This window comes from Alosa sapidissima, chromosome 18, assembly GCF_018492685.1.
Source record: "Alosa sapidissima isolate fAloSap1 chromosome 18, fAloSap1.pri, whole genome shotgun sequence".
Taxonomy (NCBI): Eukaryota; Metazoa; Chordata; class Actinopteri; order Clupeiformes; family Clupeidae; genus Alosa; species Alosa sapidissima.
In genome coordinates, this window is record NC_055974.1 from 7,728,605 (window position 1) to 7,756,532 (window position 27,928).

General features: G+C 39.5%; 3 protein-coding genes across 4 annotated transcripts in view; 1 reads left to right on the forward strand and 2 right to left on the reverse strand.

The window, feature by feature from the left end:
- Positions 1-7,756: 7,756 nt before the first annotated feature.
- Positions 7,757-13,062, reverse strand: fbxo4 (F-box protein 4). 2 transcript variants are annotated; one of them, XM_042069853.1, is made up of 8 exons: positions 12,785-13,062; positions 12,408-12,643; positions 11,902-12,122; positions 10,167-10,242; positions 9,776-9,948; positions 9,244-9,431; positions 8,806-8,894; positions 7,757-8,262 (listed from the first exon to the last, which is right to left on the reverse strand). In XM_042069853.1, exons 1-7 carry the CDS (start codon positions 12,941-12,943, stop codon positions 8,811-8,813), a joined length of 1,137 nt encoding a protein of 378 aa, XP_041925787.1. In that variant the 5' UTR covers positions 12,944-13,062; the 3' UTR covers positions 7,757-8,262; positions 8,806-8,810. The 2 variants fall into 2 exon arrangements, with proteins under 2 accessions (XP_041925787.1, XP_041925788.1); XM_042069854.1 differs by having other exon boundaries at positions 7,757-8,283.
- A 4,739-nt stretch (positions 13,063-17,801) lies between these two features.
- c18h5orf51 (chromosome 18 C5orf51 homolog) lies at positions 17,802-24,045 on the reverse strand. Its single transcript, XM_042070828.1, has 6 exons — positions 23,890-24,045; positions 22,856-22,965; positions 20,354-20,500; positions 19,741-19,872; positions 19,343-19,457; positions 17,802-18,674 (listed from the first exon to the last, which is right to left on the reverse strand). The coding sequence occupies exons 1-6, from the start codon at positions 23,981-23,983 to the stop codon at positions 18,439-18,441; spliced, it is 834 nt and encodes a 277-aa protein (XP_041926762.1). The 5' UTR covers positions 23,984-24,045; the 3' UTR covers positions 17,802-18,438.
- A 3,462-nt stretch (positions 24,046-27,507) lies between these two features.
- Positions 27,508-27,928, forward strand: part of oxct1a (3-oxoacid CoA transferase 1a) — a 39,541-nt gene continuing 39,120 nt past the window's right edge. The window contains exon 1 of the mRNA XM_042070327.1: positions 27,508-27,720. Coding sequence (XP_041926261.1) covers positions 27,616-27,720 — 105 coding nt within the window. The 5' untranslated portion in view covers positions 27,508-27,615. The remainder of the gene's footprint in view (positions 27,721-27,928) is intronic.

A 27,928-nucleotide genomic window follows, 5' to 3' on the forward strand; every position in this document is an offset into this window, starting at 1 on the left:
AAATATAAAAAGCTTTATTTAACTAGCTAATTCATCATAGAAAGTTTAAAAACATAAGGAGAAGCAACCCACGCGTAGCGGCACAAGCTGCCTTCTTCAGGGTGTGTTTCACAGACAAACAATTTCCCCTTTTGTAGGCTAATTGGAAACACCTGAGTGATATGGTGAATTACCACATGAAACATGCCAGAACAGTCCACTAGGTGGCTGGCTATAAATGTTCACATACAAAAAAGACAAAAAAAACAATCCAATTGACAACACAAAAGAGAGCTTGAAAGAACTGTTGCTCAGAGCTAAGGACATTGGGTGGATTTCAAAACAGGACATAGTTTCCTTTTATGTCAACATCCGAGAATACCCACCTTCTATATGCTCCCTAAGGTTCATAAGTCCCTTGTATCTCCTCCTGGCAGACCTATCATATCATCCAATGGATCTCTTACAGAGCCAGCTTCGCAATTCATAGACTTTCACATTAAGCCGCTGACTCAACAGCTTCCTTCCTTCATACAAGATACTACTCATGTGTTGAAGGTTTTAAGTGATTTGAATGTCCCAGACAACTGTTTTTTAGTCACGTTAGATGTGGAGTCTCTTTACACTAATATTGCTCATGACGATGGACTGAAAGCCCTACAGCATTTTCTGAAGAATAGGCCTACAGACTCTTTGCCTCCCTCTGAATTTATTATCCAGCTCACCGAATGGACATTAAAAAACAATGTTTTCCTTTTCCAAGACCTTTTGTACATTCAGGTTCGGGGTACAGCAATGGGTGCGTGCTTTGCCCCTAACTATGCTAACCTGTTTTTAGGTTTATGGGAGAGGGATTTTGTCTATTCAAACGAATACAGTGACAAGATAAAATGGTGGGGGAGGTATATTGATGATATTTTTTTGATATGGGGTGGTTCTTATGAAGAACTGTTGCTGTTTTATGATCATCTGAACAACAATAACAGGAATGTAAAATTGTGCATGGAATATTCCAAAACTACTATCAATTTTTTAGATTTAACCATTTCTAGTGGTAATGATGGTAAGCTCCATACTACTGTACATGTATATCGTAAAACTACAGATAGGAACACCACGTTGAAAGCAGATAGCTTCCATCCAAATTGGCTTAAAAATAATATACCTTTTGGCCAGTTCCAACGTCTTAGACGAATTTGTGATACTGATAACGAATATGAAGTGCAAGCTAAGATAATGTCTAACCGATTTTCACAAAGGGGCTACCACACAGAAACTATACAAAATGCCTATAGGAAAGCTCAGTCCATTCCTAGATCAGAGCTACTCCAGAAAAGGCGGTCCTCTGAAGAAAATACAGCTCTTTAGCTAATCCTATAAAAAGGATAATACACTCAAATTGGAATCTCATCGAGAGTGACCTGGTACTCAGAGAAGTGTTTTCTGCACCACCAGTAATCAGCTTTAGGAGGGCTCCCACACTACGTGATAGGCTAGTACCAAGTCATTTCCCTGCTAAAAAACAGGTTACTTGGCTTCATAGACAGTTAAAAGGTACCTACAGATGTGGATCTTGCAATCATTGTTCCAACATTAAAGAATGCAAACAATTCTGTGATTTCAAGACAAACAAGACGCATAATATAAAAACATTCATTAATTGCAATACTACGTTTGTGGTATATAGGCTATCATGCAAATGTGGATGCTTTTACATTGGTCGAACCAAGAGATGCCTTAAAGACAGAGTATGTGAGCACAAAAACGCCATTAGAAAAGCTCATTTGGATTACCCTATGGCAAAACACTTCCAAAATGTGCACAACTGCAACCCAGAAGGCCTTATGGTAGAGGGTTTAGAAACTATTAAAAAGAACATTCGGGGTGGTGACCGATTAAAATTACTTTTATAAAGAGAAACATTCTACATATACAATCTACAGGCCACAGTTTACCCTGGGTTGAATGAAGAAATAGATTTCAGTCCTTTTTTGTGATCATCTTTTCTCTGTATGTATTTGCTTAGGCTTAACTGGTAATAGTCTTTCTCTATACCTTGTACTCTCTCTGGAGGCTTATATTTACGATGTATAGCCACCTAGTGGATTATTTTTTGTCTTTTTTGTATGTGAACATTTATAGCCAGCCACCTAGTGGACTGTTCTGGCATGTTTCATGTGGTAATTCACCATATAACTCAGGTGTTTCCAATTAGCCTACAAAAGGGGAAATTGTTTGTCTGTGAAGCACACCCTGAAGAAGGCAGCTTGTGCCGTTACGCGTGGGTTGCTTCTCCTTATGTTTTTAAACTTTCTATGATGAATTAGCCAGTTAAATGAAGCTTTTTATATTTTTGAAGAAGAGTGCCTTGGACCCCCCTTTTTTCTATTGTTTTAAAACTTGTTTAATTGAACGAAAAATGTGTGTATTATGATGTATGATTTCTGTTTAAAATATCAATGTATTTCCACTGAAGTGTCTGTTATATTTTCAGATTTATATTGTGTTTTCAATGCACACTATAAATAAATGGGGAGATTGTTAAGAATTGTATTGGCTTTTTTGTTTTTTAGCATTTAGCATTCAAGTATTTGAACAAGGTAACACTGGTGAAATGTATGCACCTTACTGCTGTGGTGTAGTCTAGTTAGCTGTAGTGGGTATACTGTGATCAACCCCAAATATTAATACCTATCCTTGTCTGTTTTAAGTGGGTATACTGAGATGGTGATGCTTTTTAAGTGGGTATACCAGAGACTTCTAATGAGGAGACACAGCACTCAAAAAATCCTCCATAGAAATGCATAGGGGCTAGTTTGTAACGCTGTCTACACATATCCCACCCCTTCCTCGGCAAAACATCGACATGTGAATACATTGAGCCAATCATGTGGTGTGATGTGAATACATTGAGACAATCATATGGTGTGTTGTGAACTTGCCGCTGGAGCAAGATTGGTGTCGTGAAGCCTTGCGCACGCACATTTCTGCAGAATAGGATGCCCGATGAGTGCCCAAAAAGCGTTTCAATATGGCCGTTGAGTGGAGGGACTTGCCTAAAAGGACTTTGGGTATACTGCGTATAGTCCTGCATATCACGTAGACTACGTGCCTCTGCCTTACTGAACAAGGGATGTTCTGTGTATGGATGTTGACCGGTTCTTGGCCCCTCAGTGTATGATGTGGCCCCTTTGTGGCCCCTGTCTCAGAAAAATCCTAGAACCGCCACTGGCCACAGATCCAGCCCTGTCCAAAAACTTTCAGTATCCACCTCTTTTTGTTCATAAAAGAGGCCCTAACCTACGCAACAAACTTGTTAAAGCCTCTATTTTGCCTCCCCCTAAACAGGCACTACTAGCCCCAGTCAAACCTAGGAACTATCCCTGCGGGAATTGTGCCCAATGTCATAATTCAGAGAAAACTAATTAATTTAAACATCCTCTAACTGGAAAGACATTTAAAATCAAGGGAGTTATTACATGTAATACAAAAAATTTAATTTATTTGTTAAAATGTACATTGGTAAAACTACCCGTCCACTTAAACAAAGAATAAGTGAACACAAAAGTTCAATTAGACGGAGAGATGAAAATTATCCAGTCGCTTGCCATTTTAATGATTGTTCACATCCTATTTCATCCCTTAGATTCCAAGGTATAGAGCAAGTATTTTTACATAGAGGGGGTGATGTTGACAGAAAGCTCTGCCAACGAGAGCTTTTTTGGATCCATACTTTGGAGACATTACAACCTTTGGGTCTAAATGAGGATTTTGATATGAGTGTATTCCTATAAACAATGAAATGTTTTTTATGCTTTGTTTTTATGACGGCTGAAGTCTGATGTGCACATTGCATTGATTTGTTTCTTGTTTCCTGTTTTTAGATAAGCTTCATCGTCTATCTATGGACTGCATTTCCCATGATGCTTTTTTGGATGTCATGACTCTGTAAAAGACTACAATTCCGAGAATGCACTGAAACTTACACAGGTGTCATGAATCAATGATTATATGTAACCTCATGCACTGTTTCACTTAATGTGTTTTTACTCTGCCTGAAGAAGGTCATCTGACCGAAAGCTTGCACATAGAGTAAAAAAACTTGTTTGCAAAGACTTGAGTGTGCGGATTTTTCTTTACTTTTCATTGAGAAACAGAAACAGAAAAAGACAAACACTGTAATGTCTGGATGAGGAAGAGTAAGAGCAAGGGGCCCAGGGAGAAGAGCAGGCCCAGTGAGAGATGCAGTGAGAGATGCAGGAGCAGTGAGAGGTGCAGGGCCAGGGAAAAGAGCAGGCCCAAGGAGAGGGCAAGGTAGAGGTGTAAGAATGTGTGGTGGAGGCATTTCATCACTTGCAAAGGTTGCAAGTGATGAAATTCGTGCCACTATCATTGACCATGTAATCAGTGCGATGTTGATGAAAACATGTGGCCTAACCCTGAAGATCCTGAAGATCGCAGAGATTAGATACAGTAATTTTGTGCTTTTTTTAGTCCCCCCCCCCCCCCTTTTTATCTTCAGAATGCTCTTGTGTGTTTCATGGATATTTTGTTGTTCAATGTAAGCAATACTGTAAAACTTTTTCTGTTCTATCATACTGTAAACAGTATTTCTACTGTACCTCCTGTAGTAAACAGTAAAGGAAAAAATAAACTGATTTGCTTTTTACTGGAATGATTTTGAATGTGAACATAATATGTGGACATACAGTTCCCAACCAAGACATTTAGTGTAAAAATTGCATGCAAATACCTGTACTGAAACATAAAAGTCTATGCAGTTTTTGTAATGTCAACAATAGCCAGTATTTTGAAACCTGGTTTACTTTGATTGAATGCATGTACCTTGTGAAGTGAAAACAAGTGTCATTCTTTGACAGAATAATTTCATTTTGAGTCAGATTTCCAGTGTTTTGGTAAAGTTAGTGTGTGCAGAGAAATATGTGTTAGTAATATATTTAACAAAATGTGTTTTTGAGAAAAAAAATTATCCATTTGGCCAATTGTGTTTTCTAAGTGTGAGTCTGTGTTAAGAGTTTAGAAAAGGGTACTTATGGGTAAGCGCTTGTTAGCGATTGAAAAAAACTGTAATGTTCCATAGCATAGCTCACCCCTTCAAAAAAATACATAACATCTAATCAGTAAAATGACCACCTGGAGAGGATAATGGACCATGGAACATAAGATAAACAGGAGCGTGGTGTGTCTGTGTGTGTGTGTGAGGGGTGAGGTGGGGGTGTTGATGGTGGAGATGAGCCTGCTAGAGTCATTTGATGGTGGAAGTGTTGCAGGGGTTAGATGCGTGCATCAGCATGGGTCATCGGGGAGAGAGAGACATGCCTGGAATCTGGAGATGATGGAAGTGTGTTTGGCCATCCCGTAAAACACAAATTGTGTGTGTGCGTGTGTGTGTGTGAGAAAGAGAGAGAGAGAGAGAGAGATTTAGTGAGGCTTGATATGCATCACGCAGATATGTGTTCCTGTTGTGTGGGCCTCTGCATGTGCATCATAATAAGGGTGACTCAAGGAATACAAATCAGGAATTTAAAGAGCAATTAAACAGCACAACATGGGTGGAGAAGGAGAACAAGGAGACCAAGATAATGGAGTGGAGGAAGCTTCTGTGCATACATGTTCATGATAAGAAGAAAAAAGAGAGAGAATGTATAAGCTTCCACAAAGTACACACACAAGTCTCATATTTGTGACGGTCCCTCTAATGACTCTAATTTAAAAACTATAATACGAAGTGCTCTGCACAAAAAATTTGCACTGCCATTCAAGAGAAAAGCAACTGCAGATTTGTTTAGCCTGGTAAAACAATATCCCAGTAAGTCAACAAGTGAGCTCCACAAAAACACACAGTCAGCTAAGGAGCCTCGACACCCAGACACAGAGTAATGCACATGGATTTGTGTTTATTAGTCTCCTGCATTCCTGAGTCTTTTTTATGCCTTATAGGGCTTTCTAGCAAAGGACACAAAGAAGGCACATGAAAACAACATGTGCACAGATCCATACCCACTCCCACATGTGTGTTGCATGTGTGGGGAAATGCATCTCTGAATGCATGCCTGGTTTTTCTCAGGACAGTAACACTTTTTACATGATCAGGAATTTTACATGATCAGCTTGATCTGCAGTTTGACATTATGAAATGTTTTGCTGCTATTTTTTTTCTCCTTTGGCATTTAGACACACACACACACACACACAGTGAGAGAGAGAGAGAGAGAGATGTGCCTGTGTGTATAAATTCAATAACCCCACCCGAGTACACATGCTCAAGAAGATGGTTAACTGACCTCATATTCCAAATTTTTGCAAAACCAAACCATCTCTGTGCTAAGACACGGTCATGAGAGCAATCCATGAGCAAGCACACATCCAAGAGCATGATGGATCTGGAAAGAATCTGTGGACAACAGGCTGCCTCCAAGTATCTTTGGCCATCCCATAAATCATTCAGTCTGAAAGAATCCATGCGCACCCACCAAATATGCATAAGACACCAGGATCCCATAAATTCCAGCCATTTTGTTTTTGTTTTTTTTCAGTACATTTCTGTTTGTTTAGTAGTTGTTCTATAATTATTGTTCAAATTATCATTTGCCATCCTTTCCTTTTTAATTATCCTTGCATAAGACTATAGGCAGTAGGGATGCACATTGACATACACTTTGTTCACAGATGTAGCAAAAAGAAAGAAACGGTGGCTTGGCTAACAAATCATACAGATGTAATGCATGGGATCCTATGGAGCCACATTGTTTACTGGGGCCAGGATGTTCAGAAACAAAAATACATTTCCACTGCCTGCCAAGGTCCACACATGTCCAAATACACTGGATTTTCACAGAGAGAAATCAGCCATTTTTATCACCCTGGTGGGATTTAATGCATCCAAATTGCACCAATTTCCATTTTATGTTTTGAATTTGCTACATCATGATTACCACCATTTTGAGTCTCCTGGGCAGGTGAGTGAATTCACTGTACCAGTGACATTCTGGTGACCAGTTCTCCATGTGAGGTGTGTGCGCCAAAACACAAAGAATAACACTTGTTTTCACTTCAAGGTACATGCAGTCAATCAAAGTACACCAGGTTTCAAAATACTGGCTATTGTTGATATTACAAAAACTGCATAGACTTTTAGGTTTCAGTTGTACAGGTCTTTGCATGCAAAACATGCTATCCACCGTTTTTACACTAAATTTCTTGGTTGGGAACTGTATGTCCACATGTAATGTTCACATTCAAAAGCATTCCAGTAAAAAGCAAATCAGTTTTTTTCCCTTTACTGTTTACTACAGGAGGTACAGTAGAAATACTGTTTTACAGTATTGCTTACAGTAAACAAAATATCTGTGAAACACACAAGAGCATTCTGAACAAACAACAACAGCAAAAAGCCCAGATAAAAGGGGGGGGGGGGGGGGGCTAAAAAAAGCACAAAATTACTGAATCTAATCTCTGCGATCTTCAGAGTTAGGCCACATGTTTTCATCAACATCACATCTGATATTATCCAAGGCAATGCACCTGGGATAAAACCATTTGGTAGCAGAGGTTTTTATACTGTATCTAAGGTTTGGGATACTGTGTTTGCTATTGTGGGATGTTGTGTGTTAACATTTGTAAATACTACAAAAACAATCCATAGTTTTGTTGGGAGGTATAGCTTGTCTGTTAAGAAAATGTAAGCATTGTGGAAATGTGTTCACTGACTGCATATTGTGTGAAAATGACATTAAATGTGTGAATGGTATGGCCACAAAAGACAGATGCTGTGCTAATTGTGTTTAGAGTTTTGAAAATGTGAGAACTGGTTAGACAAACGCTTGTTAGCTGAAAAAACTGTAACCAAGAAAAACACCATTTTATATAACAAGCAACACAACCCAAGATAAACACTTCAGAAAATTCATGAGCAAAAGAAAAACCTAAGAAAACAATTGACATGTCAAGAATGACTTTATAGTCTCAAACTGACTAAAAAATAAAAGGGTGAGTTTGTGTGAAGTAATGTGAAATTGTAAAATGGACGAATGGCAATAGCATCCTTCTGGTCAAACTAATCCAAAAAATACACATGTGCTGAATGCAAAAAGGCAGTAGTGTGACCCAGCCGTGGCATTTTACTTAAAAGGTTTACATTAGCAGCTTGGACTGGATCAGCAGAAAAACACAAATGGAAAGCATATTAACACATCAACAGATTTCACAGCCAACAACCGCAGATACTGGACTGTGCTGCCCCCTGGTGGCTGAAGTGTGATCCTACAGAAAAAATAGTCATCACTGTTCATTTTATTATTCTGAACAGGACAAACTCATTTGGTTTAACTACATCATGCTTAGTCAATACCTTCCTACTTAAACAGTAAAGTATCTACACATCTAGCAAAGGGGTAAAATAGACTAGAGCAGCAAGTATGAACACATATATGTAAATAACCATACGACTAATATGGTATCCCTCTACCTCCTATGTAAAAATAAATACGGGTCCTCAAATGATATGTATAAGTCAGATATTAACATAAAACATTTTCCACAGCATATGAAGTGGACTGGTGGTTGGTATACACATATTATGCTGTAACCAAGACAACAGCTGAGTCACTGAATATCCATTGATGTTGTTGCCATAAATTTAAAACCAGGAACAACTATTTAGTGTTCACAAAAGACCTGCATGTTGTATCATTAATCATGTGATGTGCAGGTCTACAGGGTCTAAATGTCAAAACATAACTTTGAGTAACTCATCGTCAATGTCTTAATCATCGTTTTACTGCAGTTTTATACATGGGGTCTCACCAGGGCTAGAGTCTTATTCCAGAATGTCTGAGTAGCCACAGGATGCCATCCAGAAGGCCTGATAATGTCTCTGCAACTGTGTCCTGTACCTGAGAGGAAAAAAAAAATGTTCTCAAAATAAAAAATCCATTAGGGCAAAAATGTCATCACATACCGTATGTTCCTGTGCTAGTGGATATGCCAGTCAAGCAAAACAAGCGTGTTACTCCAATTTGAAACCTTGACATACATTTTTTTGTTTTTTCTTAATGATTTTACTTTACTAATTATTAAAACTCCATAACATCTTAATTTTGTCAATTTGTTTTCAAAATGGGAGTCTCTCTATGCTAAAATTATATGCACACTATATCTGACTGCTGCATTGTAGTTCTTAAAACATCAACAGTCCTGAACATAGTCCTTGGACAAACACATGGAAGAGTAAGATCTCCTCACCATCCAGGGGTTTGGCAGGAGATTGAGCTTCAGCCACTGGGCTGCTTTTAGGCAGGGGACACGAGGACACTCGGGGCCCTCGTGGGCCGTGCAGGACAACACCAGGAGGGGCCGCGAGGAAGGGCCCCACACGGGCTCCAACATGGCCCTGATCTGGGCAAACTCCCTCTCCTTCGCTTCGTCAGACTCTTATGCACACAAAAACACACACACACACACACACACACACACACACACACACACACACACACACACACACAGACACACACAAAAAGAACATTGTGTAATCATCCACATGTAATGCATGACTTGTAACACAAAAGCAGAATTGTAAAAGTGGAAGTATGGCGTAACTGAGAGTACATCATGTGTGTCAGGTTTATGAGATGCAAAGAATGACACACACCTGCTGGTGTTCACACCCAGGTGTCTGTTTTGACTCTAAAGAGATTAAGATCTCATGGCACAAAAACAAAATCCTCTATAATCACACACATAGCATAACATTAGTGTGTTGCGGCCTCCGTCATACCTTTTCCTCGTTCTGCATTTGTCACAAAGATGAATCCATCAACAGCTCGGCACACTTCCTGCACGTTGGGAGCGAGGTGGAACGTTGGCCTCCCAGAATCCTCATCCTCCCTCTGGGTAAACAATCTACTGTGAACATCCACATTCTCCAGCCGAGCTCGCTCTCTCTCTGTCCTGTAAAGAAGACCATTATCAGAGATACAACCCACAGGAAGGTACCAATCCCCTATAAAATATGGATCCCTCCCTTCCTCCGTCCTCCTCTTGCTTTCCACCTTTCCCTTTTGTAGATTTACTCAAATGTTACTGTAGATTGTATTCAAATGTTATTCATATGTTATTATTATGTCAGTATCATGCAGGAGTCAACCATCAAATCAACAACCTCTCACCTGTTAGTTGAATAAAGTGTCAATATGTTGAACTTGTGCTGGTCACTGTACATAAAACTAATTCCTGATCCAATGCCTGAATAGAAATCATGAAAAGTTTCTGTAAAGTCTCTCATCAATGTCAAATCTAAAATCATCTGTTCAGTTTGTCAGTTTGTTATTCCACATTTACAATGGGCACAATGGCCCATTGTAAATACTGGGTGACACACTCATAAATAGAAATAACCAATAGAAAATACAGTATTTTGTGCTGGCGGGTCATTCCACGTCAGTTCAACCAGGGCCCACGCACTTAGGTCTCAAAAAATTCTGAAAAAATTACCAGGTGTACCTATGTTACCCAGGAGACACACTGTAAAATTACTCTTATGTAAGATCAATACTTTCCATGATACAGCCAGTTTTACAGGGGGAGGGGGTGTCGATTTTGTCCAGCCTCGTTTTTTTGTCAAAGTTCACAAGCCCACAGCGCAAGAACTAAACCATGTAGGAGGCTCAAATTTTGCATGGTGGTACATAAATAGAAATAGTATGTAGCAAAATCGTCACGTTTGGTCTGGATAATCCTGCATGGTCATAGCTGTCCCTCAAAGTTGATACAAGTTTTATTGGAGTTTTTGGCTGGGCTCTGTTTAAGCCTTCAGAAGACATATTTGTACTCAACATAGGCTCTTGATTTATTTTCCTTACTGAGATAAGTAGAAACACTCTCACAAAAAGCAATGAACAGAAAATAAATCCCTTCAGGGTCTGAACAGCAGACCTCACAAGTCTGAAAAATAATTTTGGTTCTCATTTTCAGAGCACCCAAACACCTTGTGGGAATATACAAAGATTTTTTAAATATGTTTTTTCTTATTCTCAATGATCCCTTCTTTTTGAAAACACCAATTTGACTTGTCTTATTCAAATCTTTCTTTTTTATTTTCCACCCTGAACATGGGCAAAATGCCCCATTGACATCAATATGTTTTATATAGAGTCACCACACTGCCACCTGTGGTTGTATAGAGTAACCTGTGGTAGCTCTATACAAAACATATTGATGTCAATGGTGCATTTTGCCCATGTTCAGGGTGGAAAGTGAAAAAGAAAGATTTGCATAAGACAAGTCAAATTGGTATTTTTAAAAAGAAAAGATGAGAATAAAGAAAAAAATTGAGAATAAAGAAAAATATATTAAAAAAAACTTTTTATATTCCCACAAGGTGTTTAGGTGCTCTGAAAATGAGAAAATGAGATTTTTTAGACTTCTAAGGTCTGCTGTTCAGACCCTGAAGGAATTTATTTTCTGTTCATTGTTTTTTGTGAGAGTGTTTCTACTTATCTCAGTAAGGAAAATAAATCAAGAGCCTATGTTGAGTACAAATATGTCTTCTGAAGGCTTAAACAGAGTCCAGCCAAAAACTCCAATAAAATTTGTATCAACTTTGAGGGACAGCTATGACCATGCAGGATTATCCAGACCAAACGTGACGATTTTGCTACATACTATTCCTATTTATGTACCACCATGCAAAATTTGAGCCTCCTACATGGTTTAGTTCTTGCACTGTGGGCTTGTGAACTTTGACAAAAAAAAGAGGCTGGACAAAATCGACACCACCTCCCCCTGTACACCTGGTAATTTTTTCAGAATTTTTTGAGACCTAAGTGCGTGGGCCCTGGTTGAATTGACGTGGAATGACCCTGGCACTTCTGTGCAGACATGGCAAGACAAAGACATACTGACCATTTATCTGTCTATGGGTTACGCCCGTGACTGGTAGGATGTTTGGGGAATTCAGCATGGTTGTCACTAAAGACACCTCTAGTTTCTCCAGCCCGGGTCCAAACATGGCAAAGCGTGGTTCCGCCGTCACCACCATGGACTTCAGGAAGGATGTCACTGCCTCATAGGCTGGCCTTGACTGATGCCACAGGCCGCGGCATGCTGGACAAGCCTTGAGGTAACTGTGCAAAAGGAGAACAGTTGTTTAAGGGTCAATGAGGACAAGAGCCAAATCAACTTGCCAATGCTATACATATTTATGGGAGATGCGGTGTGTTTGTTTTGAAAAATACACACGTGCATGCAGTGTGTTTGTTTCTGTAAACACACATGCACAACCAAATACGACTGAACACTTGAACAAGACATTTTTAAGACGTCTATGTGTAAATGTGTAAAATGTCCTTGCCTTGCTCATCAACTCATCAACTAATGAACATAATCATGACTGGACATTAGTGACTTACTCTGCCATAAAATCTCGGCTTTCTGACTCAGAGCTCTCTGACAGAGCTCTCTCTAGACTCTCCATGTCAGGCATTGAAAGGTGATCAATTGATGACCAAAGAGGCATATCTCGCAACAAGAAATATTTCCAAAGAGAAGGGTCTTGAATCAGTGCTCGCCAATACCGACTGGTGCCTCCCAGTCTGCACAGATCTTGCGGAGACAGGAATGTAATGATGAGGAACTGCATTTCCACCTAAAAGACAACAGTGTTGTTATTCTCCTGACAACAAAGTTACAAGAGTCAAACACAGTTAAAATTAAGTTTAAATGTCGCTCTTGTTGATAGAAATGTAACGCTGAGATACAATGGTAAAAAAAACACGTTTATATTTACCGGCAAGGTGTCAAACCCGCTCAAACCCCCTCCTCCTCCAGTACCGTCAGTAGCAACATAAGGTTCGTTCTTGGAACGCTTCACTCCAAAGAGTCTGTCTTTAATATTTCTGAAGTGCCCTATGACCAGAGATTCATTTCTAAGATTTATTGTTGCCATGAGAGGTAGCTGTCATCCAACAAACTGAGAGCCAGAGTTACGAGAAATTAAGCGGAACTCAAATCAAAATCTTACGCTAACAGTGAAAAGTTCCACGTCTTCGTCAAACTAGCACTGCATTGTGGTTAATGTAGTCGTGCTGGTCATGATGATAATCTCTTCGAGGGTAGCATTGCTCCGCAAGAACTACGCACAAAACCTTCAGAAAAAATAAATGATGATGCAAATTTAAGAAGATTCGGTACATTTCTTATGATTTTTCTTAACTTTCCTCTGCTTCTTCCTAAGGCAAAGGAAGAAATGAGATTCTTGAAAACAAAGTTTTAGTATATTTTCAAAATGTAGCCTAGGCCTACAGAAGCTTAGGCCTATTGCTGCCACACTAAAATAAATAAAAAGGCTCAGTATTTAATTAAAAGTTTCTTGTTATAACAATATCTTTTTCATGTTTTAACAAGATATTTATCACGTTATTACATGAAATTATCACGTTATTTCACGATACTGATATTTTCACGTTAACGTGAAAATATGTTATTTCAAGATATCACGTTATTCAAGATAATGAAACTAAACGAAACGAGAGGCAAGAATAGGATATGCTCGTTTACACGACTCAATCAAATTCTATTTTAAGCTCGCAATACATTCTCGTTATTGAACACGGTGGAGGATATTTGATATAGCCTATGCAAACACCCAAGCATTGTCCAGAATAGTCTGCACCTGTGTGCAGTAGGCTAGCGGAGTGCCGGGAGAGTCGGGAGGATTCCCGGTGGGGCCGGGCTGATTACTGTAGTGTGATCTCAAAAAGCGCATGCTATTGCTGATTGAATATTTTCTTTGCTGTGCTCTCCAGCAGCCTGCATTGTGCGCCTGCAGCGATCACTTCTCACTCCCCGCGTCCCTTCCCCACAGCCTTAGAAATGACAGCGATGACCTGACATGCAGGCTACCGAGCCAGAGCTCTCTATATAGGGCCTAGGCCTACATTCACCCACATTGCGTGAAGATTCGCATATCAAAGCTTTTATCAAAATCCCTTTTTATCAAAGCCCCTTCTCCCTCTTGCGTCAAGTTAGCGAAAGTTTTATGTATCGTGTTGAAGAAGATAAAGCAGAACTATCAGGCTGTGTGAGCCATATAGCCTAGTCTATGGTGTGAGTAGGCTATCCTTCACAGAACCTCTCTATCCGCCTCCTTTTCAGCAGCTCTCTGCCGATACACACATATCCCTCTTCGCTGCTCCTCAGTCAGCTGGGAATTGACCACACACACACATGAACAAAAACAAACACTCATCAAGCAGCACTGTGTAATAGCAGTCAGGGTGCAAGTTCATAGACACAACTAGTTATATATATTTCACTAACGTGAAAATATCATTATCATGAAATAACGTGATAATTTCATGTAATAACGTCATACATATCTTGTTAAAACGTAAGAAAGATATTGTTAGGCCTATAACAAGAAACTTTTCACGTAATTACATAATACTGAGCCTTTTTATTTATTTTAGTGTGGCAGCAATCCGCTTCCGTAGCCTACTATAGGCCTATTCTTTTCTTCGCAACTTCAATTTCAACTTCAAAAGCCTTTTCTGACTTTTTTTTAATAGCCTATCATTTTGGGCTACATTAAAATTACATATTTTACAGGACTTTGTTGTATGCTTATCTCATCTCACAGTCATAAATTTAAGTGGATTAAAATTGTAGATCAGTAGGCTAACCCATCAGTTAAGTTTGAACCGTTCTCATCAAAGATTCTAGAGCGGAGCATCTTTGGTTCTCATCACGTTAAACCAGCGAAGCGTAAACAAAACTATTTTTTGTGTTCTGTATGGCCTGCTAACTATCTAATATATTTAAGTAGTTGGGTTTTATAACTGCAACTCAACACAGTTGGGTGTTATGGACAAGTGTCTGACCACTCGCTGTAGAACTAGGCTATATTAGGATATATAGCTCATTCTGAATGCAGCAGCCTATGCCATACCTTTGAACACCTTTGCCTTCTCGTTTTTGCGCTGTCAAAAGATGCTATTAAATCCACTAGAAGCTAGCTATATACTAAACCAAGGAAGACACCAGGGTTAGCTAACGTATCTTCTAATTTCAACCTCTCAAATAGTTTTTTTAAAAATTTTTTTTTAACAGAAACTCAATACGGTTAACATGTGCAACAATATAGCCTACTCGCCATTTCTGCATCTTGAAATTAAACGATAGGCTTACTGGCGGATTAATTTGCGCAGTTCTAGAATGACCATGGGGCAGACTACTTTACGACCATACAGGTTGCAATCCTTATTGAAGCCGCCAGGGTTTTATTCGATGAATATATTGAGGAATGGGATCGTCGAGGTCCCCTGCCCCAACATTGCATGACACATTAAACTCAAAGAGAATCGCCACCAGCATCCAAAAGTTGATGTCAATAGACCAAAAATAGTTGGAAAGCCTACAGAAACTATAGATAATTAATGTGACAATCATATTATTAAAAGTAGACTTGGAGCAATAATTTACTGAGGAACTATTTTTTGTGGAGGATGCTTCATAGTTCGCTGCCCCACCTGCCCATATGGACCACACGCTCCTTAAAACTGTTACAGGGAATTGTTTTTGTGCCTGTGTGTGTGTGTGTGTGTGTGTGTGTGTGTGTGTGTGTTTCGTAGCAGGTGAGGTGATTTCAACACTGTTTACACGGACAGCATACTACATTCTACAGAAATATCACTTTTTCTGTCCCGACAATCCAAAATAGAATGGATTCAATGACATACTTGAGTCTAGCCTGACTAACAACATATTTTTTATTCCCTATAGCAGCCATTTTGTAAAATGCAGTTTTTCCATGAAATTGACAACTTGACGAAGACATAAAGGCTAACACCACTGACTCATAGTAATTACATGTAAACTTGTACTGGTATGTTGATTGAGTTATCCCTTACAGCAAATTACTTCAGTAATAATGTGGTTTTAAGTTTAAATAATGATAAAACATTTTTTTTTTTAAATTATATATATATATATATATATATATATATATATATATATATATATATATATATATATATATACATACATACATACACGTATATATTTGTTTTGACAATGACCCATTAATAGCCTATAACCCTACTAAATTTAGAACAGGGCATGCCCGTTCCAAGAACTTGTTTGGGACCAATCAAGTTGGACCAGAGAGGGTTAAAGCGGTTCACATGACTAATTAAATTATTCATATCGTGTCCTAAAGAATGATTCATTGGTATCATACATGATTATAGACAATAATACTGTGAACACAATTATGTTTATCTGTTCTTATTGCTTATTAAGAGAGAAAGTTTATTTAGTGATGTAAGGTGACACTCCCACTTATGCAGACCGGAACTGTCCCGTTTTGCTCCCATAGTAACGAATTACGTTGCTCTATCTTGCTAGTAATCAAGGATCTTTGGTTGGACCATTTAAAATTCATTATAGTCATTGGACCATTTGAAATTTAATGAATAACTGTTCTCCCAGTAGATTAATGATAAGGGAAGAAAGATCGCTCCAAAAGACTGGCCTTAACTAAAAAGATAGCCCAATTCAGTTACAGACTTTGTCAGGGCAGCAGCTTGGGTGAGTCTATAGCCGTCCATAGTGCACAGGTCAAATGTCAACTTCTGTCACTACTCATTTGTTCAGGCATTTCTTGTGGTGCTGAACCAGCTGTCTTCCACTGACATCCTGCAACATTTCCTCACAACGTCCCTTGTTTTTATGGTTATGGGATTTGCCAGACGCTTTTGTCCAAAGCGACATACAACTAACAACAATACAATATTACTGTTAAATTTAACAGTAAACAGTTTTAAAAATAGACAGCCAAATCATGTTGACATGAGGCATGTTGCCATTCCAAAGTTATTCAATCATTGGTGCTATATCAATTTTGTCCAATCCAATCTGACCACATTTCAGCCTTTTGTCTTCTGACCTCTGTCGGGAGGAAGTGAATATTGTTTCGACACAGTAATGACATACTGCCACTCTGTGGCGAGCCTGTTAAGTCTGCATGGACACTAAAAATGCCTGGCATTACTATGCTGTGGCTATTTGAAGGAGGGTCTTGTGAAGCCTACTAAGTAGCACAAATTGTCCCTGAGCTATTGCCAAGAGCAACTAGCAGGGCTGTTACCAAAGAACTATACCCTTATCATGTTTGCGCACTGGTTGTATGGCGTTAGTACACAACTGACGCCAGCTCTGATCCTAAGTAGAAGATGTATGCCTCAGTTTTCTGAAAGCGAACAGCCATAGAAGCCATGCAAACAAATATAAAGGTTTTTGAGGTTGCCTTCTTTGTCCTACCAGAACAAATTCTAACCAGCTGGGGTTCTGGAACCTCTGCTGCCTATGGGAGTCTGCATCACAGCACATCAGACAGTGTACTAAAAGCAGAGGTACACTTCCCAGTCAAAGTAAAAACGTTGTTGGCTTATGATTCAAAAAGCTTTTGGGAAAATGTTTCAAGGGCTATAAGCTGGTATAGACAAAGACCATGTGTCATTTCACACAAAGAATGCATGTTAATGCAAATGGGCAGCCAATGCCACATGAAGGGCCTGAGTATTGACACATAAAATTAAATGTAATGAGAGGAGTGTGTCAGTATAAGCCTCACTGACTCTGAATGAACTTTGTTAAAATTCTGTCCATATTTTCAGCAGACAACATACAAATTATACTTTGATCACAGTTTTGTAAACGTATATTAAAACTTCTTTAGTCAACGATGAAACTGACAAAGATGGAAAGACAGTATGTGCAGTTGAAGAAAAAAAACTAACACCTGATATTTTTTAACCCAAAATTTATTTTGATGAGAACATTAAAAAATGAAATGCACTTTTGAAAGAATACCAACACAGTACAGTTCTCCATTTAGAAATGTACTATCAAAATATCAAAACTCTCATCTGTTCACAACGCATCTTGCCAAAAGTGAAGAAAGGTGTACTTTTTACATTTAAGCAAAAGTGATATAAAGATGGCATAACAAAAAATGCTTGCATTTGAAAGAGTACTGAATATGTAGAATTAACATATCTGTGGTATGTGTACCTTCTGTCATATATAAATGTAATTAATTAAAATTAAAATAAATAAATAAAAACAAGCAAAAAATAATAAATACAAAACTACGGTTGTGTGATGTTTCTCTCCCAGAAAGGTTATCGCTTTTGTGATTGTTTAGATTTATCTCTTTTATATTGTACTTTTCTTTCTTTTTTTAAAAAAATTTAACCACATTCTTAGAGAAAAGAAATGTCCAGCCAGATGTCTGGAATCTGGAAGGTAAGTGCTTCTCTTTTTTTTCTTTTTTCTTTTTTTTCAAGGTTTTAGAGTATATTTTTTTAAGGGACCCCAGGTCATTCCCATGTTCCCCAACACTCACACAACAGTCTCTCAGACCCCTCAATCTGCCACGGTTTATTGTAAAATGCTAAGGATCTCCTTGGCGTTCTCGGTGTTCCACCCTTGTCCATGGAGCGGGCCCTCGCATGCAGACACGTATTTGTGCAGGATCTGCGTGCCGATGTCCCGGAAATGCAGCCGCTCCTCCTTGCGCTCCATTGAGTCCACATTGCAGTCCTCGTACTTGACCGCCCAGAAACACATCTCCCCAATATACATCATGGTCAGCAAATGTGTGTCTGAAAAGATGCCTGTACAAAAAAAACAACAGCAAACTAATTTGAAGCATCAACAAAATGACAACAGGGAATTGCACTTCTGGAGATGTTAGAAATATTACTTTTTTTCCATTGCAAATGCATATTCAGGTAAAAAGGGAAAAACATGCTAATACAGAAAATATCCAATACTCTGGACTGGCTATAACCAAACAAGTATCCACTGAGACTACTGCTGCAAATATAGATTATCCTCTCTGTCCAAAATGCAACAACAATAATTATATTTTATATTAATATATATATATATATATATATATAGCATGCTAAATTACTAGCCACAGTCTGACAGAGGTGTCATAATACCAGTTCCGGCCATGGGAGGCAGTATGCGGGCAACATAACCGCCAGCCAAACTGCAATACACGAATAACTCGCACGGCTTGTGGGCGTACTTGAACCAAAGAGTATACACCTGTCGGGCTGAGGCTAGTAATTTAGCATGCTAATTCAGGTTGATATCTCGGCAGCACTATACCTTGTCATTTTTTTTTATGACATCACCGTTTTTTCTTCTCATTCTTTTGATGCGTGTAGCTAATTTTTTTGGATATTTTTACCTCAATTCTTACACATGGCACCTTTATCTGATTAATACAAGTAAATATAATGTATAATGTAAAAGGATAATAAAAAAGTACCTTCAGACAGAAAGTTTGCTGTCGTGGAGTCATGGAAAACTACACCATCGTTTAATTTGACGGAATTCCGTACTTGCAACATCCTCATAAGGTATCGGACACCTTCTTGGAGACACTAAAACATGAAGATATAAGTTATGTTTCTGTCTGTAAAGTATTATTCAGAATATAATTCCTGTAAGATGAACTGGCTTTCATGTGCTGACAAATGAAGTGTTTCAGTAGCACTCAGTCTCACTTCTAAAATATCACACAGCCATGACACATGTAACACAAAAAAGCATTAGACTAGTAACATTTAAGTATGAGCGGTGCTATTTTTGTGAGGGTGTTACTAAACAATGACTTGTGATAAGGAGATGACCGTACACTGGACAGGTAGGTGTTCATGCACCAACCTTGAGGAAGGTGGCCTTGTTCTGCTTGATCCACTGCTTCCTCTGGTGCAGGGTGTGACAGTACATGTAAAGCAACGCCCCACGCCTCCAGTACAGGCACTCAAGCAGCTCCAGACCCAGCACAGACTGCACCTGAGTCAGGGAGGGGAGGGGAGGAGGGGAGGGGAGGAGGGGGGGCAGACCACCAACCATTAAGAAAGTACATTAAGGACTTCATTTATATGAGTAAATATTTGCAAAGCGCTGCCTCAAGTGAACCACATCAAGTTTGGCTGGTTGTTTTCCAGGTCAGTTTTTACTGGTGTTATACTATAGAATCATGTATATTAAACCATTAGTGTTGTTGATATTGTTGCTTCTGCTATTGTTTATTATCTAGACCAGGGTAATAGTGTTAACTACTTTGAAAAAAAAAGCAGCTGGAAATTGGGAGAAAAAAATGAATTGTTGGAAAACTAAGTTTGACGAAGTCTATTGAGTAGTCCCTGAGTTGTTCATGGCCTGCAGCATCTACACTGAGGCTAGCCTCTCCTGAGTCAATCCAGCAGAAGGACTGGCAGGCAGGCAGGCAGGTGACAGGTGTGGTGGTGACAGGTGTGGTAATGGCCATTACCTCCTGCGCCGGCGCCAGTCTGCCAGACAGCACCTCCGGCTCGGTCAAGTCCTGCAACAGCTCCTGGATCTTGAAGGGGGAGCATTCCTCTGGGAACTCCTGGTCCACCAGCTTATTCTCCTCATAGAATGTGATATCGAGAATCACCTGCATGGACGGGGACGAGCCAAAACAATCAAAACATGAAGACTGCATGCTTAGCTTCACTTACAGAACTTTGCATTGTGTGAAACATAAATGAAGGGAGTAGGTGGGTGTGATGTGTCTGATAATTAATACTTTAAAAAACATGGACAAGACACCGCTGCCCAACATTACACATTAATTACATGTGCAGTCTGTGACCCTAACCCCCTACAAACTTCTGTAAAAATCAGCTAACTGCTTCACACAGTCCTCTAGCTGCCTGTTCAGAACACCTTCTGGTACTTTTCCTTCAGCTTTTTTAGAGCTAGTCTGTGGTATACTTGGCCAGGTGCAAAAACATGACCAATAGGCCTATTACATGACAGAGAGAAGAACAGCCAAAAACATTGTACTGATGCACTAATCCAGAACCCCTGTAACGGTACATGACCCAACTACTGCATTTGTGAATTAAGTAGAAAACAAAAAAAGTGTCCCAGTATAGACCAAACCACCAGACAAGCTTATGCAATCCCGGAGTTAGATTGCAGGGATGGTGGCAGGTGGCCTCCTACAGCACCCTCAACTAGCTTCACTGAAACCTCCAGAGGGACTGTGGGTCTCGTGGTCAACAACGGAAAAAAATCAGGATGCCGCCCGCCCCCCCCCCAATCGAAATGCAAAAGAGCTGCTATGCTACAAGAATCATTTTCTACGGACTGCTGTCGGTGCATTCCCTCTATATTATGGCAAAACATGTTCAGCCAGATTGGTACAACTGCAGCCACAGTCTACACAGAAAGTGCTTCTCACACACAGACTCAGAGTATCCACAGTAGCCTAAACAGAAATATTCAGATTCATCCAGGACCAACCATATTTGGTTAAATCTCTCCACCATTTTAAGTCCTTTCTGATGGCTTCACTATTCTTTCACACAAACATACGGGTATTTGTGGGCATTTTTGCGAGGTAACCAGGTACGCCATGTTTTTAGAGGTGCAAACAAACGCTGCATTGCCATGGAGATCACATAGTAAGGAGCTGGCTCAATGGTTATCAATGTATTTTGTTGTGTTTAGCTGTATAATGAAAGCACAGCTTTTATAGCCATCCATGTGTCTTTCCTTCTGGCTCTTTGGCTATGAATTTGGTAACTATACCGGACTATTTGACGTCTTTAGAACACTAAACAGATGGAGGTGTCAAATGTTGAGTTTCTCCATTCTAGATTTTTTGACGTTAATTACTCCTATGATGTATTGCTATTGTCTATCTATCCAAAGTAAAATACCTGTTTCGACGTTAACTGATGGTCAAATCAACCAAAACTCCAATTGTTTGCACCTCCAAGTGGTGTGTGACGTAGTTCTGTGACGCGAGTTTGTGTGAAAGAATTGACTGTGTGTGCACTGCTGGCCGGCCATGCTTTTTACAGTCGTTGGCAGAGACGCTCATCCTACTTGAGGACCCAGGTGGGAGTGATTAACTCAGTGATTGATTCCTGTGGGAGTGCCCACTGGGAGTTGGGCACAGAGCCGGGAACTTGTGTTAAAGCAAAGGCATCAAGGCAGTGGTGATGATGATGGAGGATAACTTCCCATCAATAAATTAACTTCAAGTATGGAACAATAAGGGCTTTTCTTTGTTCCCCAAGTATGGATCAGTGAAAAGTAAACTGCATGGCTCTGGTGTTCAAGCAATCATATGGCAGTGCCTGGTAAAAGTTAAACAGACACTGAATATACTTTTCATTGCTTGATAGTACATCTTAGTGCATTCATCCTCCATTGAGACTGAAACTACAGGTCATTAGACAAAGCAGGCTATTGACACAGCAGCCCATGATGCTGGCTGGCTCAGCACTCATCTCTGGCATGACAACTTTGTAAAATAGATTACATTACATATGTTCATGCATATTCCTTCACAGCTTGAGGGATTGTTTTTTTTTTACTGTTAGCCTACATTTCATGAAATCTCAAGCTAACATGCCAGCTCCTTATGGCAAACAATAGAGCACAACGTTTTACTTTTTACAGAAAAAAATACTTATTTTGATTCTGCACCACTGACAATTTCCCCTTTCACACATTACTTGAGTATGCCTGATGTAATGCCACGATTCCTATGCACAACAATGCTTTGAAGCCTTATCCGTGCCTTGGTAACACATGCAGAAGCAGTTTTAGAAGACTAGACCTGAAACGCTATACACAGTAAAAGAAATAGAAGGGTTGAAGTCAATACAGCTCCTATCACAAGACCGTCACAAGACTTAAGATCTATTTGCAAAACTATCCCATTACTGATCTCATTCTGACAGCTAGGGAAAAAACACTAACATTAAATATTGTATTAAATCAGCTCAAATACCTGCGTGTAATCCTGCAGCAATTTAGGGAGACTGCCACTCTCCCCCCCTTGTCTGTAATAGTTTTTCAACTTGTCTAGAATGGCTGATGCATTCTGTAAATAGTCATCATCTAGGGAAAAATAGATTTTGTTAATTGTTTACGTCCATATTATGTCCATATATGAGAGTGTCAATGGCATGGTTTAACTAAACAATCTACGACACGAGTTAAAAAAAAAAAAGCCTATTCATTCACAAGAAACTGGGGTTACATAACGTCACATTCTGACATTCAACAAGTCTGCCTTGCACAAGCCATTCGCCAATTAATCCTCGCAGTACCGAGACGAGGTGGCAAGGCAGCAAAAGAATTCCCTTCGAAGTTTGTATGCATGTTGTTTATCAGAAGACAGCAAACACCAGCTGCCTTGTACTGATTTAAGTTACCTACTTTGTAGATTAAACAAAATGCCTTGCTATCAAAGAAACTAACATAGCAGCAAGCTTAGAGGCCAGGGGCCATATTTAGTCAAGCACGGTCATAAGGTATTAGCACTACTAACAAAATTAACACTATCGGCCACTAATATCCGCCCCTTTAAATATGATACCATCAGGTTACCGTTATTTTGACTAAACACGGTGTGTTAGCTAAGAATGACTAGCATAGCAACACTCGCTATGAACTGTTTATGATGACGTTCCACATACTAGCGTTAACGTTAGGTAGCGGGCATGCTAATTTATATTTGACGTATCATTATCTTGAATAGTAAATATAATTTCCAGTGACGTACAATCAAATGGTACTTAACCATGACACAGACCACAAACGTGGGAGTAACGTTAGCAAATCACACAACTCAAATGGTATGGCCAAGTTAGCTACACAGCTAGCTAGCTAGCTAAACAACAACAGCAGCAGTAAAAGTGCGCTAGCTAGATAGCTAGCCAACAACGGGGCTTCAATGATGACAGCAAAATCGTATCGTTGAAGTCAAGTGAAATGTAAGTCCTGAAATAACGACCAACAATTCCATAAATGTGGAATTACCTGGCTTTTCTATCCTTAGAGTGGCACACTTGTTGTCCAACTCAAAAATCCTTCTTTCTAGCTCAAAACCCTGTCGCCTGTAGTCGTCGGCCATGACTGGAAACGACAGTCACGTGATGACTTATTATTCACGTGCTTTGGCAAAGCAAGACTTGTTCAAGAGGTCCATAAACAGACCGGCTCAGAGGGCGCTGCATCTACACTACACTGTGTGCAGCGTAGTTACACTCTCTTTGGCCGTTTACAGAGAAATTAAGCCAGTTATTTGAGCAATTAGTGAACTGTTTCAGTATCCTAACTGAAAACTGGGCCAAAATCTATCCATCTGCATTAGGCCTATGCCTAAAATAAATCAGTTGGGGTGTCCAAACTTTGTTTAGGTCTTGTACAAAACCCTGAATGACAACTCTTTTTCTTATTTGCATTTCCTTTTAGGCCTACTGCCTAACCTGTGATTTTGCTTGTAAAGAAATGATTCAGCTGATCCACTAGTTTTTGGCCTAGGCCTAACATTAGATTATGTAGCCTACATTAACTCCTGGATTAACCCCATGTTTACTAAAAACTGTTAGAAATACACTGAATTATACCAAATTAAAACACTGACTCATCAAATTTTTGGAACGAGACCACGGGCCAAAACTGCTTAAGGGCCACATTTGGCCCTGGAGCCAGACGTTGGACATGTCTGGCCTGATTATTGAGGTAAGTCATGTCAAAATGACAGCAGGTTGAGTGGGACACTTAAAATGAACCTTTCCATTTTACTGAAGTGTCACCCTACATTTTGTTCACAACCCACTTGCATTAAACAGATAGGCCAACAATACATTCTAAGTTATTTAGGTTGTTTAAAAAGCTATTTACTTTAAAAGTATCCCACTCCCTCCTAATTCACTTATAATTCACTTCATCCTAGCTACAGTAAACAGGCTGACCATTCCCTGCCAAATTCAGACCAAATGCTCAGTTGGGTTAAAAATATGCAGCTGGCTCTATGAAAGACTGAATGTGATCTCTATTTTATGATAATAACGGAACTTTTGTAGTGAAGCCTTCTCAACAAACAGATTTTTAAAGGGGAACTTGGCAACTATTTCAACGTAATAAACCCGTTTAGAAATCATTTGGATGGTTAAATGACCTGTTCCGGTGAAAATGGTGACTTTTTCCGCTGCCCCTAGCGTCCCCAGGCGGAAAACCAACCTTGCAACCAAAGATTGTTAAGGCGGAGCAAGATGTTTCATCAGGAGCCACTTCCGGGAACCCGGATCGCACGAGGGGGGGGTCAAAATCCCCCTTTATGCAGAGCAGAGGCAGCGACTGCTCCATTGAAGTCTATGGGCATAGCTCAGAATTTCACCACATATGCTAAGGTCTTGGTTCTATAGAGTTAGGAATGTGAATTTCGGGCACGTTTTCATGATCCTCAAACCCTTCTGAACATTTCAGGTACATTTGTAGCATTTTTGAGCATTCCAGTCTGGAGAAAATCAACCTTATATCAGGTGTGCGCCGGTTATTTATGCAGCTGCTGTTGGCCGGTTGCAACGTACGCTCGTCAATACGTCATCGACACGCCTCTTTATGCAGACAGGATTCGATCCCCATTTCGCGCCCATAGACATGAACTACGACGAAGTATCTTGCTCCGCCTTAACAATCTTTGTTGCAACATTGAGACTACCGTCCCGGAAAGAGAAGTGAGAAACAAGAAACTCGTTTTAAATCGTGTTTCTTACCTTGTAACATCCACATTGTCTGCCGAACTTATGCTAACCGTTTTGCTAGCTTGTAAACAAATCCATGTGCTTTATCGTTACCTTTTCCCACAGTTTTGAAATAGCATAATGCACAATTTCTCCAGCAGAGGGGGAAATCCTGCCAAGTTTCCCTTTAACAGATTAATGTTCAACTCTACAAAGAACCTGCAGAAAAGGCAGGCAAGTTAATTAAGGCAATAAAGTAAGATAGGTCATAAAGGGTTGCCCCTGTCTATCAGAATGACAATTTTTCATTATCAACAAAAGTGTATAGATAGAAAGATGGAGTCCTCATCCCAAAGGAAATGTTGGACAGTTATTATGAACTAGAAATTCAGTTTTATGGAATTACCAGTGCATGAAAATGTAAAATATATGAAGTAAAATATTATATCAAAATATCAACTGAGTAAAAACAGATAATGCAGAGATAGTTACAATGGTGTTGCTAGGGTGCATATGATGGTTACTATGCTAAATATAGTGGTTGCTATGCTAGTTGCTAGGGTAATCATGTTGGTTATGGTGGTTGCTAGGTTGTTTCTAGTGTAATGAAGATGGTTGCTAGGGTGTTGCTAGGATACATATGTTGGTTGCTATGGTGGTTGCCAGGTTGACATTATAATAGTGGGTGCTAGGTTGTTGCTAGTGTAATTAAGATGGTTGCTAGGGTGTTGCTAGGGTGCATAGGTTGGTTGCTATGGTGGTTGCTAGGTTGACATTATAGTGGTGGTTGCTAGGTTGTTGCGAGGGTAATTAAGATGGTTTCTATGGTGTTGCTAGGGTACATATGGTGGTTCCTATGCCAAAAAAGCAGTTGCTAGGGTAATCATGTTGGTTGCTACGGTATGGTAGTTGCTAGGTTGACATGGTTTAATGGATGTTGATAGACAGATAGTTTAATGAATGGTGATAGACACATAGTTTAATGGATGTTGTTAGACAGATAGTTTAAAGGATGAATGAATGGTTTGAAGTGGATGGATGACGAGAGGAGAGTTGGATGGAAGGTGCCTTGTATTCAGAGAGAGACAAAAGAGAAATGGAGCCTAGTTGAACAGATGGCAGTTGTAACAGGTGCAAATCAGTACTTACTTTAATGTTACTGTTTCTGAACTACAATGGTACTGTTACCACACTGCACATACATACATATCTGTCTATACAGCTCATACTGAATATCCATATCCTGCTTCTCTTATAATATATTACTATTCTTATAATGTTACTGCTATACATTGCACATATCTGTACATGTTGTTCATATATTGCTCATACTACATAGCCATATTTATTCTGCTCTTATAAGGTACATGTTGTTCATACATTGCTCGTACTATATAGTCATATTTATTCTGCTCTGATAACTGCTAATACACTGCACATATTTAATTTATATTTCTCTAAACCACCTTCTGTAAACCAACTGCATACTACTGTCTACACTGCACTATATTTATTTTCCTGTCCTGTCTATACTTTGTAAATCACATTGCACTTTTCTGCTTTTTTGCACTTCTGGTTAGACGCAAACTGCATTTCGTTGGCTTTGTACTTGTAATCTGCACAATGAAAATAAAATTTAATCTAATCTAATATACTTTCATGAAATTGACCCATGGAATTGGTTCCATCATGCTCTACCTAGTTAAACTACAGGAAGACTCAAACCAAGCATACAAAATGTAATTTAAACTCTTCTGTCTTGTGGTGAGCTGCCTTGATCCCTAAAAGGGCGTCACAAATGCAGCACCTAAAGAGTTAAATTATAAGTAGCTGGTCGAGCCCATGTCACTCCCATGGTATTCGTCTTGATGGGAGTTGCTTGATGGCGCCTTAGGCCCCTCCTCCTTCTACACTTGCTAGAGAGAGCAGAGACACCAGTGCATGCTGATAGACAGGAGACAGATATACCATTTCCAGAAACTACCCCATCACAACAAAAGCGGTGCACTTTTTAAACATGGCGGCCCTCAAAGTGCTATCCCGAGCTGAGAGAATAGTCTTCAGAAATGTATCAGGTGCCTGTAGACTGAACGTTAATCTTGCAACCCATTCCAATCTGAAGGTCAGTATTGTGTCGCGAATTTTTCAAGCTATGATCTACGACAGACAGATGATTAGTGCTAGGTTATCCTCAATTTGAAGTGCACGAGGCGAGAGGTTCTTTAAAAGTCAACGCTCACATTTACGTTGCGCAAATAAAACCGATCACCTGCTAGTAGAGATAACACTTGCACTGTAATTGTCACATTCGCATTGTAATTTGCAAGGTA

Coding starts and splice junctions, on each gene's coding strand:
- fbxo4 (XM_042069853.1), bottom strand. CDS start 12,943: ATGGCAACAATAAATCTTAGAAATGAATCTCTGGTCATAGGGCACTTC. Junction 12,123..12,407: donor AGCCGAGATTTTATGGCAGA/GTAAGTCACTAA, acceptor CCTTTTGCACAG/TTACCTCAAGGCTTGTCCAG. Junction 9,432..9,775: donor AAATGCAGAACGAGGAAAAG/GTATGACGGAGG, acceptor TGTGTGCATAAG/AGTCTGACGAAGCGAAGGAG.
- c18h5orf51 (XM_042070828.1), bottom strand. CDS start 23,983: ATGGCCGACGACTACAGGCGACAGGGTTTTGAGCTAGAAAGAAGGATT. Junction 22,966..23,889: donor TCTAAGGATAGAAAAGCCAG/GTAATTCCACAT, acceptor ATTTTTCCCTAG/ATGATGACTATTTACAGAAT. Junction 20,501..22,855: donor TGCTGCAGGATTACACGCAG/GTATTTGAGCTG, acceptor CCGTCCATGCAG/GTGATTCTCGATATCACATT.